Source organism: Penaeus vannamei, chromosome 6 (genome assembly GCF_042767895.1).
Source record: "Penaeus vannamei isolate JL-2024 chromosome 6, ASM4276789v1, whole genome shotgun sequence".
Classification (NCBI taxonomy): Eukaryota; Metazoa; Arthropoda; class Malacostraca; order Decapoda; family Penaeidae; genus Penaeus; species Penaeus vannamei.
In genome coordinates, this window is record NC_091554.1 from 33,009,929 (window position 1) to 33,023,086 (window position 13,158).

General features: G+C 36.5%; 1 protein-coding gene across 7 annotated transcripts in view; it reads right to left on the minus strand.

Annotated features, from left to right (window-relative positions):
* Nucleotides 1-5,653: 5,653 nt before the first annotated feature.
* The window catches only part of ssh (Protein phosphatase Slingshot), a 123,015-nt gene continuing 115,510 nt past the window's right edge, over nt 5,654-13,158 (minus strand). For 6 of the 7 annotated variants that reach the window (XM_070122914.1, XM_070122913.1, XM_027357696.2 and 3 more), the window contains 6 exons: nt 11,814-12,008; nt 11,389-11,646; nt 11,062-11,208; nt 10,761-10,944; nt 10,120-10,450; nt 5,654-9,992 (listed from right to left, as the gene is read on the minus strand). In XM_070122914.1, coding sequence (XP_069979015.1) covers nt 7,564-9,992; nt 10,120-10,450; nt 10,761-10,944; nt 11,062-11,208; nt 11,389-11,646; nt 11,814-12,008 — 3,544 coding nt within the window. In that variant the 3' untranslated portion in view covers nt 5,654-7,563. Of the gene's footprint in view, nt 9,993-10,119; nt 10,451-10,760; nt 10,945-11,061; nt 11,209-11,388; nt 11,647-11,813; nt 12,009-12,622; nt 12,811-13,158 lie in introns of all 7 variants that reach the window. The other variant, XM_070122915.1, reaches the window with a different exon arrangement.

The window sequence follows — 13,158 nt, forward strand, 5'->3', positions numbered from 1 at the left end:
TGTTGATTTTTTTTCAATCAAAGTAACAAGTTATGTACTTTTTTCTGATATATTGAAGGTTTAGTTAAATTTTGTTGTTAACCATGTGGTGCCCGGTACATACATTATCCACTGTAGTTACATTCTGTGAATTTTGTTACATCAAGAAACTTTCGGAAGTGTGTAGTCACAAAGGAGTCATTTAGTAAGCATACTTGACCACCCAAAATTATGATTTTCAGAATAGGAAAAATGGTTACTGCTTTGTACTAAATTTATATATTTAGAATGATTAAAAGGTAGAGCATTCTTTATAAAAGAAAGAAAGTAAGAAGAAAGGTATCATTGATTTTGTTGGCATAAAATAGAATTTAAAAAAATATTGATTGTTAAATTAACATTTATGCGAAAACAACCCACTTTTTACCTGAAAAATGCCTTTGCATTTTCTCATTTAATCTAAAAAGTTTTTTTTTTTTTAAATTTTAACTCCATTTTCTCTTACATTACAAAGTGATAGTCCTCATTCAGTTATCATCAAATATAAAATAAGTAGGAAATTTGGTAGAACAAACAAAGATGAAAACTAATGTTTCAGCATCCATAGTAAAGTTTACACCTACTGGGGTGTGTATGGATGCAAACTAATCATAAGTCTGCTATCCATCAAAAGGTAATCTTTGGACATCTAAAACCTCTTTAGAACAAGTATGTATGCTTCTTTTTTTTTACGAGCGCGCAAAAAGGAGTGGGGCTTGGGAGCGCCACCGGGGACATTCCTTCACAGAAGGCAATCGCAATGCCAATGCTAAACCCTCCAAAGCGACCATTTTTGCAGTGCATTTCACATGTCTGTATAGGTCGGAGGCTCTGGTGATACTACCCGGCTCCATAGTGGACAGGTCCATCACTGGGAAAATAAAATTAAAGAGCGCACAAAAAAGGAGCGGGGGTTGGGAGCGCCACCGGGGACATTCCGTACAACAGAAGGCAATCGCAATGCTAATTTTTGAAGTGCCTTTCTCTGTCGGAGGCTCTGGTGATATTACCCAGCTCCATAGCAGACAAGTCCATCATTGGAAAAATTGATCATTTCACTCAGGTAAAATAGTGAGCAAAACTTTGTCTACAATTGAGGTCTGGTACTTTTCAAGGACTTTCTGCTGAAGACCCATGTTGGCAAGAATGAAATTGAGAAACAAAGAAAGCTTACAAGAAAAGTTTAGAAAATGGTATATGAAGGAAGGAAGAAAAGCAACGAGAATAACGTAATTTAGCTCCGATCGAAAGACACCGTTTTCAGTGTCTTCGACGAAACCACAGTTCAGCTTCAGCCGCGCATCTGATTCCTGGGACAAGGCAAGAGCAACAAACAAAAATGGCTAAAGTGGAAGAAAAGAGGCAAGAAGGAGTAACATGCGAAGCATATGGTAGTCTTGGTAGATACTAGGATCCGTTTAGACTGTGCAAGGATTCTGGTTAGGATGAACAGAATTATCACTTTTTTCCACCCCCAATTGTGAGATTTCTTGACTTTACCGGTAAAGATGCTAAAGAAACCGATTTTAAGTGGTGGTGATATGTTGTGGTGAGTAGGGCGTCAGTGTTAGCTAGTAGGAGTGGGTGTTTATTTTATATGGGTGTAATTTAAGGGAATTAGTCAGTAACATTGTCTATGTGCAGCAAGGGGATGTGTGCAAGATCCTGCTCCTTTTTACTTATAATGTTTAATTTTTTGGTAAGTTACCTGTAATCCAACAATCTAATCTTGAAATTATTATTCATTGTTTAAATTATTCAGTGTAATGTTTGTAAATCTCATGTTATTTTCCACACAATGTAAATTAATATGTTGGTAATTGTTTAAGAATGACCACACTCTCTGAGATTCTCCCATCTACTCCATCCACTCAGGAGAATCCACAGACTTCACCATATGAACCAAAAACCTTCCAAACAAGGAGGCTTTACCGCCAGACTCCCACCCTATTGCTGTATATCCCAATTTGGGGACTCTGCCTTTGGACCCCCACTTGATCGCTGTGAGCTTGCTCTCCATGTAATAATTATCAAGACATGTTTTCTTAATGGTAAACGTTACTGAGAGTGATGCGCAGAGATAGATGGAAGTGGACACCACCATGTTATAAGCTGTAAGAAATAGATTAAGGAAAAACATAGTTTAAGCTGCATTGGCCTCATTTTTACCTGTAAATTATGAAAATGTCTACTGCATATACTGCTCAGAGACAAAGTCCACAACAATGTCCATTTTCTATAAGCTATGTGTGCTAATAAATGGGGGATGGTGTACAAGGGGCTTGCCCCCCTATCTAGAGAATGAATAGAAGGTAGGAAAGGATAATTTTTGTTTTGTTTTGTTTTTTAGGTTACCCCGTGTTTGGGGATTTAGTCTCTGGAGGGTGCATCACTCTCAGTAACAATTACCTTCTTAATTTCTGACATGATTCTTTGCCTGTGCAGATTGTTTCAAGTATCAGTGAGTGTAGTTCTTTTCATTCACAGCTTTCCTAGTAACAACTTTGGAAGGAAATAACATAGTTCTATCCAATACAAGCAGAGTTTACCTTTTATCATACAGCTGTGTAAAACTGAAACTATATCTGCTACATTTTATTTATGGTGACTATTGCTGGCTACAAAAGGTTTTTGTTTAGGTTAGCATATGAATTGTAGAGATTGTTTAGATAATTGATAATTTAGATAATTCTGTTAGCAGAATTCTGATTTTGTGGCATATGTGAATAATGCAGTGTAATCAAGGGGAATGTTAAACATGATATCATACATGGCATCCATTTGGGCATGTTGGGATTTTTCTTTTTTTAAAGCTAGTGAATGTCATTATAATTAAAAATAGCTTGAATTACTCACCACTAAAATTTTATTTGGATTGGACATAAATTGCAGCTGTATTATAATAACATAGATGAGTTAGGTCTTGATGTCATAACCTAAAGTGCTGTCTCACACACAACAGTGACAGCATGATAAATATGCATACACTACAAGATGAACCTCGAATTTGCAGTACTTGGTACATCATTTGATTTTATTATTATTAGATACGGTAACCAACATATTGAATATTAACTACATTTTGTGGAGTTTAGGAAATATTTAGTCATGGACATTGAAGTTGCTACCCAAAAGCAATGGCAAGGTCAGTGACAGCTACTCTAAATCAAATAATTTTGGAAATAATGAAATTGCCAATACTTGCCACCACTAGAATTTACACAAGATAAAGGGATTGTATGTGGGTTCATCACAAGAATTTACATGTCCATGTTGTTTGAGTAAACAGTGTTTAAATTAATCATAAAAAATATATTTTTGTCTTTCTTGATATATTAATCTCTGTTAGTAATATAAAAGATGAGAATTGGAAGCTGCTTTGATTTTGTCTTTTTTAACAAAATATATATATATTTATCTAAATAGAGAAGCCAAGTGGGATATTAGATAAAGTATTGCCATAGATAAAATGGAGTGAATTAAAAATTTCTTTAACATAAATAGTACTGCTTAAGTAAAGTTTAGTGTTATACCAGGAAGGTTGTTGCTACAATTTGAAAATGTCTAAGTATTTGTTTAGCTAACAGATTCTTTACGAAGTGATTTGGTGTTCTGTAAAGATGCAAACATTTTGGAGGTAAAGCAATGGTTCTGAAAGATGTAGTGTACAGTATAGTTTCTACTGTCAAAATTTAAAGTAAAAAATTTTGTTGTTTGTATTTCATCAGTGAAAGCAGAAAGGCTTTGAGTTTGGATAACAACATGTATACTTGAAGTAAGTCAAACATGCCAGTAGTTGATGTGATAACTTGTTTGTGGAATCACATCATTTCTAAGGGCCACGGTCAAAACTGCTCATGCTTATGATTGTCAACACAGTACTTTTGGAGATGCTAAGAGTGCAAGGTTAATGTATATCCAATATGATACTAAGGTAAGGACTGGCTCATTGACATTAACCATCACAAAGTTGATATATCAATCACCTGCAAAGCAGCTTTAACTACTTGGTTTTAGGATAATTTACCTAGGCAATGAATGTTGACATGTGTGAGAATGTAGTTATATTTTATCAAAGTTGATATTTGTCAGGAATATTATCTTAAACATGTATATTTTCCAAGTATATACCTATAACAATTAAATTATTTCAATACCAATTTCAAGGGTCAAGGTTGGTTTTCTGGTAAACATAATCAAGCATATATACTTGTTTTATAATCATGATTTTGATTTTTTAAATACACACGACCGTACTTCAGTTAAGTCCTTTACAACATTTTAAAAACACTTCAGAACAACATCGTGTATACCTTATACCAGGGGTTCCCAACATGAGGGCCATGGGGCAAAATGAAAATTATGACCACACTGAATAGGATTTTGTCCCCCCTACAGAACCTATAGATAACTATCACTTATATATCAATGAATTGGAATCTTTCCACATAGTGTTCTTGCCCTATAGCTATTGGCAGCATTACTCAATTCACAACTAGTAATGATTGAATATGCAAGGATGACAGACACTGAATGGGCCATGAGATTATTGCATACTGGTTGGGGGCCACAGAACAGAAAAGATTGGAAGCCACTGCTTTATACCATTATCAGATGCCAGAAAACTTAATCCTATGCCCAGAGAACATGCACAGTCCACTACAGTTTTGTATTGTCAGTTTTTTTTACACATAGGTGACTTCAGAAGTATTTATTCTCCAAGGAATCGATTACTGTTTACCTGACCTCACCCATTTACCATATCTTCTGAATTTTTGGATTAAGTCATTGATAATACCATTATCCTCATTATTAACACTGTTGTAACGATTATAACATTATTAACAATACTAAGAGTAATGAAAATCAAAACTTGTTTTTGAATATAGAATAAAGTAAACAGGTAGCTCTACTTATAAAAAAATATTACTAGGCCTACCAGTCTACTTTATTCTTGAGTTTTTTAAAAATAAGGTTTGATTTTCATTATGTTAGAATTATTAATAATGTTATAATGATATTTTTATTATTAGTCTGTTATCATTTCTTGGTGACTAAGCAGTTGTGGGACTATTTATGTTGAAGCAAATTTAGCCAACAAAATCCACAGTAGACAAGACATGCCTTTCCCACAACTGTGGGTAAATATAAGACTTGATGTTTGCTTGTATCATGTAATTTTCTCTCAGAAATAGACAGTCTCAATTTAAGTAGTAATATAATTTTCTATATTCTATGCTTGTAATTTTTGTAATGACATTTTTCTCATGATTTTATTTTCAAAGTTCCATTAACATTTGGTGAAATTTGATTATACAAAATGGTATTAAACAAGCCAAGTATTTTCTCTCATATTTATTAGATTTATTTGGAAATGTACATTTTTTAATATTTAGAAAGTCTACTATCTTCAGAAACTAAGATTTGATTCCATATCCTATTTTTCTGATCATATCACATTGAAAAGTTGATGTTTCACTTGCTGACTTTATGTAGAAATACATTATCATTATTTGTACCATGGAACTTCAGAATAGTCTACAAAGCAGGTAGTTGGATATAAATCATTTAGTTCCATTTATAATACCCTTGACAATTTTTACATTAATTAGGAAGTAAATGCATAAAAAAGAAATGGTTTCAATTTTATTTTATTATCATAAATTAGATTCTTGTACAAATTATATACAAAATATAGCACACCACTGTTATACATAAATTACATTGTAAATCACCAATATCATTATGACAAGGAAGTTACAATCAGAGATTATATACATACTTCATTTTATAAAGGCTGCGAGCAAGTAAGTGACAGCAAAGAATGTTGTGTTTGCAATGATAGTGGTAACACTGGGACCAGATGGCCTAGGTAAGGTCTTTCTCCATGCATCATCTACACATACTGCACCATCATGTGTATATATATACACACATGCAAACATCCATGCATGCACACACACATCCACACACAAAATTTGTTGACTATTATTCAAAGACTGACATGAAAAAATTACAATTAAAAAGGATAAAAGGATAAGTATAATAATTGGTGTACAAAGTGTTCATCAAGCAGCAATTAAATATCTTTAGCTGTATGACAAACAATATTAATATGGTATATATTTTAACTGGTCAAGTACACATTCATAAACTTAACACACATGGGGATGACACTAAGTAGTGCAAGTCATCTTAATTGAGCAAAAAGGAGGAATGTCTACTGACACCAGCCATAAAATAGCAGAAAAGTCAGATTCTATTTTTTTTTTTTTTTTACTCCTTGCAAATAACAATTCTTGCATTACATGTATGACATTAATTTAACATACATCACTGGCTATTATCAACCTGTCATTTATGGGACATAAACATGCTGGCACATCACAATCACATATCTATGACACTAGATACTGTGATGGAAACTGAAGTTCAAACTGTCAACATAATGAGAACTATTAAAATATGGCAGACTGTTATCTGGTGCCCAACAAGCCTAGGTGTAAATTCACTGAATATACAATTTGTGAAGACAACAATGCATAAATTTCAAACATTCATGCCAGACACTTGATGTCATGGAAAAAAAAAGACACAGACTACTAACAATTTAACATTTTTTAAGAATGGGGTAACAGGTGGAAGCTAGACTAGAAAATAGAAGTAGAAGCAGGGACTAGCACACTCATATGAAAATGACGAGTTATGCACTACTTAAGTTGCACAAGATTTATTTCCTCAATTTGGAAGAAACCAGTACGAGGAAGGGAACTACTGCCCAAATTCTGAAGCAACACCATAAAAAACAGGTGGTGCTGAGTGTTCCACACTGCATTCACACTACTGAAAAAGTCATACAGGTTTTCCTGACAGCTGGATTTTTTTAAAAACTTTGCATGATTACTTTTTAAATTATATATATTTTTACACAGGATACTGTGAATGCAAGGTAGTTATTAAAGTAACAGAAATGAATGCTATTACTTTCTTATACCCTTGGCATTACTTAAACAGACATTAATGAGGCTTCAGAATTCTTACTTATGTCATTCTAACGCAGCACACACTTCTGTCATGTCCTGAATAATGGTCCTACTTTGACGACTAGTGATGTAAATAAGATACCAGGAAGAACCACATAGCTAGTACCTGCCATTCATGGGATTTAATGATGACAAATTTCTAGTAATTACATATTTTAAGACTGTATGTGTTTTTGTGTATGAATTTTTTTGTTTGTCACTTCCCATGAACTAGCAGACATGATCTATTGAAGAGGCACAAAAGTTATCTGGAAGTTGTTGGCCACTTACAGCAAAACATCTCTAGATGAGATTCGTTCATTTATATGCAAATAAAGCAACATCATTACTATTTGGGTATCTGTGCCTCATCTGAAAGTGGCAAATGTTAACCTTAGTCTACGTATCACAAATAAGAGGATTTCACAGATGGAAGCATTCATATCAGCATCCTCAACAAAATGTAAAAAAAAAAAAAATAATAATAATAAATAAATAAAATGAAAATTAAAAATGAAATAAGTTACATAGTGTGGTAATTTTCCCTATTTGCTCTTGTTAACTTTGTTAAAGGATGCGTTTTTCCTTGTTGTTTCTTTTGCCGCACTTCAACCCCACATGTCTGGCCACGTCCTCCGGGTGGTGGCTTGTGGATGGGCACTTTCACAACTGGGGAAAGACTACTTCCTGATGCTGATGACCGTAAGGGAGTTGGGGGTGGTTGGGATTGTGCTCGAAGATTTGGTTTAAAATTATAATCTAGACTGGATTTTCTTTGAGGAACAGGTGGTACGAACTTGTCTGGAGTTGAACTATCAGACTTGGCTCTAACATTCCTAGTCTGAACCTTGTGTTGCATTTTTTCTTGAGAATCTTCAAATTTTCCAACTAAACTTTTCACACAAATCTCTTCACTGGGTAAATCTTCCTCTAGTTCTCTAACTTCAGCTTGAGTCTGGTCAAATAGCTGATCAAGAAACTGCTGTGTAGAGCAACCTGGAGAGGTAGGTGATGTGCTAAGGCGCTCAAGACTATGAGATCTTTTCCTAATACCCTTTATTCTGAGTTGCTGGAACTTTTCATCATATTTTTGTTGCTCAAGGGCTCGAGTTATTTTTTTTACTTTGCCTTCTTCTGTTTCACCTTCAAGTTGCCCTTCAAACTTTGCCCTTTTTTCTGAAAAACTTCGACTAAGCTGGCTTGTTGGACTTGCTTCTTTCTTCTCAGTATCTGATGTAGAATAACTCTGAGAACGATTGTAATTTGGTGTTACAAGTTTTTCTTTTTCAATTCCTTCTGTCCTGCTCTCAAGTAGCTGCTTATGTTGTTTGACTGTGCCTGGAACAGGAACTTCATCCTCTGTTACTGGGCTAGTTTTGTTGAATACAATCTTCTCACTTGAAATATCCATATCAGACATAGGGCTTTGTCCAAGAGGTGCACCAGGGCTAATTATAATGGATTGGGACTTGTCAGAAGCTGAAGGATTTGTACTATCTGGAATGTGAACAGGTACACTAAGAGTATTTTTATGACAATCTAATCCTTCAGGGATTTCTTCCATTCCTTCATCATTAAGATCTGTTGGCGGAACTCTTTCAACAGGACTTTTATAAGGAGCAGGCCCATAAGCCTTAACATTTGCAACTGGTTTGTATTGCGGCAAATCTTCCATCATGGCATCCTCAATTTCTTCTGGTTCACTAGATTGCATCTTAACATCATCAACAATGCCTTCCTTGGTTTCAGAATTTTTACTCCGGTTTCTTCTGATAGTTCCTGGAGAAAATGGCCCACAGTCCTTTTCAAAGTAGGTTCCTGTTATGTTACTTATTGGCACTACTGACTCTGGATCTTCTCGAAGAGGCTGTTGCTTAATATCATAGGGGCCAAAAGAACTATTTCTAGAGGCTATAGTGCCTGCTGTTCCTCTTGTGTCACAGGATCCCCATGAACTCTGTCTTGAGGGAAAGTCTCTGTCTGCTAACACTACAGCACTGTCAAAGGAACCCCATGAGCTGTTGCGAGATGGAGTCTCTTTTACTTCCCCAATTAAGGGACTAACTGTGCTCAGTCTCTGCTGTTTTCTCTCCTCACGATCAAACACTTTATCAAGCTTAGCAGAAAACGGGTCATCCCTCTTTACAGAGTCTGATCCAACTGAGTCTTGACGTCCATAACTGGGGGACCTAATAACTTCTACCCTCTGAAATTGACTACTTAACGAACTAGACGAACTCTGCCTTGATAGTGGTGAATCAAGGTCTTTGCAACTAGGAACTGTCTTAGAATCACTCATTTTTACCTTGTCTTCAAAGTCTTGTTTCTGCCTTTTTACTATGCCTGCTGGCCAGGTGATTGCTTCTTTTGGCACTCCTACTGGACTCTCCATAGGATCCACACTTTCTTCTATTTCTGAACATTCCTCTTGCCAAAGATGTGATGGTACTAAAACAGCCTGATGCTTCTGAGCAGCTGGTTTAGTTTGTGAAACTACTGGCTCACTACCCTGCAGGTCTTCAATGCCTGGGGAGAGAAAGGTTTCTATAGCTTTTTCTAATTCAGCTGTGCTTGACTGGTCACTAAAATCATCACTAGATGTGGTGGTATTTTGCAACTGTACAACCTCCCCTTTCTTTCCATTCTGGGATTTTTTCACTGCAGCTTGACTTACAGTTTGTACACTTTCAAACTCATTGATCCTATCTTTGACTGATGATGACAGCTGGAGTTCAGAAACTTCGTTAATCGTACTTTCAGATGAATTATCAGTATATAGTGGATTAACTGCTTCAACTACTGCCACAGGGAAGTCACTCTCATTGTCTTCAACTGGAGATCCCTCTGTGCCAATATCTCTTAAGTCCCTCTGCTGCACTGTTACATGTGCTCGCCAAGACTGTGTATTAAGTGATTGAGATCGGCGCCATGAGTCTCCAAAGTCACTCCCACCTGATGAACAAAAAAGAAAAACTCAACTTAGCACACATTTAACTTAATGCGATGATGACCAAAGTTATGTAATTAAATCAAATGAGAGAAAAAGGTCTTTCTCTATGCATTCTATGCATTAACTTACCTTGGTCAGAATCTTGAGGAAACAACAGTCCAGCTGTGTGATCATCTGGTGACCATGACTTTGGGCGTCTCACTTCATCTCCATTGCATGGAGATGGAATGCGCACAGTTAAGGCATTATAAGTAGCTTCATATGCAGTTAGCTCCTCTGAGCTTTTATGTCTATTATCATTGTTGTTGCTGCTGTCCACATTATCATTAAGAGATAAATTATTGTTTTCATGGTTTGTTTGAGTTGGTCGATTGGCATGTGCTGAGGTAGACTTGAGATTTGTCTCTGATTTGCTGCGCCACAAAATGTTATGTCGTTGCCTACTGGCATCAAGAATACCCTGTGAAAGGAAAGAAAATAAATAAAACATAAAAAATACTTCTAAAATACTTCATTAATAATATAAAGTCACGCACAAACAAACACATGCATGCATACTTCTATCTTTATATTCACCACATAATCATCAAATAAGCAAAATTGAAAGACCTTGTTAATAATCACACTCTTTGAGGTGTCACCCCTATGCAAACAAGAATAGTTTTTATTTGTTATGTTCTATGATTATTATCCTTAGTTTCCAACAGCCTGCTGGTGCTACTGACCACATTTGATCTGGAACTCTGTAAGCTTTTGGAAAAGTTCCTTACCTCATAAGTCTTTAGTTGACCACAGAAAGCCTTATTAGGTTTGATGCAGCTTCTCTTCTTCTTCACAAGGGAAAGAGCTTCATCCAGACTCATGTTGAAAGCTTTCATAGCATATGCAATGACTACTGAGGCCGACCTGCTGATGCCCATCTTGCAGTGTACCAGGACCTTTGACCCTTTATCTCTGAAAGTTCAAAAAGGAATTAGTTCCAAGCAATATATTACTTTCACTGACATAATTAATATGGTCTAAAATACATAGTCATGTTCTCTACAAAGCTTTAAGATCACTTAAACTTACTTGACTTGTGCAATATATCTAAAGGTGCGGTCCCAGTGTTTTAGGAGTTCTGTCTTCTCATCATCATAAACACGAATGTTGAGGTAGTCAAATGTTCCAGGATAGAAATTATCTATTTCCTTTGTTACATTGAGTATATAACCCACCCTGTAAGGAAGATAACATATAAATAATAATACTCTGTTACCACTGAAGTCTCCAAATATTTCAACATGAAAATGCCAATTCACATGTTTTTGAAGAATACTTGCAACAAAGGTAAACAGGCAAGAAGCACATACAAAAGAATACAAATCTATCTGCCAGTGAATATTAATAATAACTCACCCATTATTCTGCAATTCCTCTAGATTTGAAGCATTCCACTCAGATCCCAAATAAACATGAGGGAAGATCTCTGTTGCAGCATCCATCTGGCCCAGGATGGTCATCATCTCCTGGTCAATGTATGACTTAAATTTATAAAGGTCCATGGCTAGATCTTCCTCTAGCCTTTGTCGGATGTATTTGGATGTGACCTCATCGATGTCCACACTCATCATAATCTCCTTCAGTTTGTTACGAATTAGGAGCTGCGTCTCTTCTCTGAAGGAGATACAACACTATTAGTGTTTTTGTTTTCATCTTAAAATAAAGGTTCATATGGGTACTGACCTTGAAATCTGGCACTCTTTTAGCTTCACAAAGTTCTAAAAATCTGAACTTCAGATTACCATACACCAGATGCATGGGTAATGTAGCCATATACTCACTTGTCTGTAAGAGACTCAGGCGATGGGGGTCGCTTGGATTCGAGGCTATCCATAGCATTCCACTCATTGATGCAGGACTGGTCGGAGGCCACGCCCCGCTCGTAGTAGCCCACCCAGTCATGGTTGAGGCCGCCGAGGAAATAGTGGGCGTCCTGAGCCTTAGAGCTGGATTTGTGGAGGGTCTGGAGCGCTGACCTGTGGATGAAAAGAACTTGCTGTATTCCCAATATACCTGATAATACTGTATAAATGAACATAAATGCTCTATGGTAAAAGTACCTCTCAATGAAATCCAATAACATAATAAGCAACTGAGTCAAAAAAAATATCAACAGCAATTTGCTTGAATGTGAATAAATCACAATGCAGACCCCAGTCACTTGCATCATTGAGATCATTCCGTCCTCCCATCTAGCAGACAAATGTAGGACTTCCATGAGTAACTGCACTTGTCTTTATGAGTGCAAGTAATTTAATAATTATTCCAATTAACACCAGGAATTCTTGTGCTATAAATAGACACATACATGGATATACTTATGTGGATAAACAAATACACAGAATATCCTGATCTTCCCCGGCCAACAACCCAAACTGATTCTGGATCACACTATCACCATTAATAAGCAGTACACGAAAGGAATTACGACCTTTCTTTGGCCTCGACGCCTAATTCCATCTTCAGCACGGAAGGTAATGTTTAAAAGATCATCCTTAATGGCGATGCAATATCCATCATACAAAGAGATAACATCGTTATTACCAAACCAAAGCATCATCATCGACTTCGAACCGAAGACACAACATACCAGGCGGCAAGAGAAGCCAATGTCCCTGCGTGATGACGCGAATTGGCACTGCCCTCCGACGCAGGAAAGAGTGCCCTTGCCCACGCCCCCAGCAGAACGCGCGAAACAAATCTCGACCAGGGGACATTGGCGCCATAAGGATCAAAATGATGTACTTTAGCCCGGAAGATGGAGGGTGCGTCCAGTTCCTTTAGATGGGAAAGGAATGGTTAGAGGCGCGAACGTAAAAGGAGGGAGAGGTTGGGAAAGGGGGGTGTCAGGATTCCCGCCAGCACGTTCATGCCAACCTGTTTTCTCCTAGAAGCCGCATTCTTCCTTGTTGGAGTCATGTTTATACTTCGGACTCCTTCCTCGACTAATCTGCCGCCAGAGATCGCATTTCAAGATTTTCTATTTTCTTTTTATGATTATAAAGGTAATAGTTCGTTACACTATTAAAATCAAGGAACCTTAAGTATTTTCACTCAAAGACTACGCCTGTCTATTCTTCATACATTCTCGGACATCTGCATCTACACACGTTGACAGGAATAGGA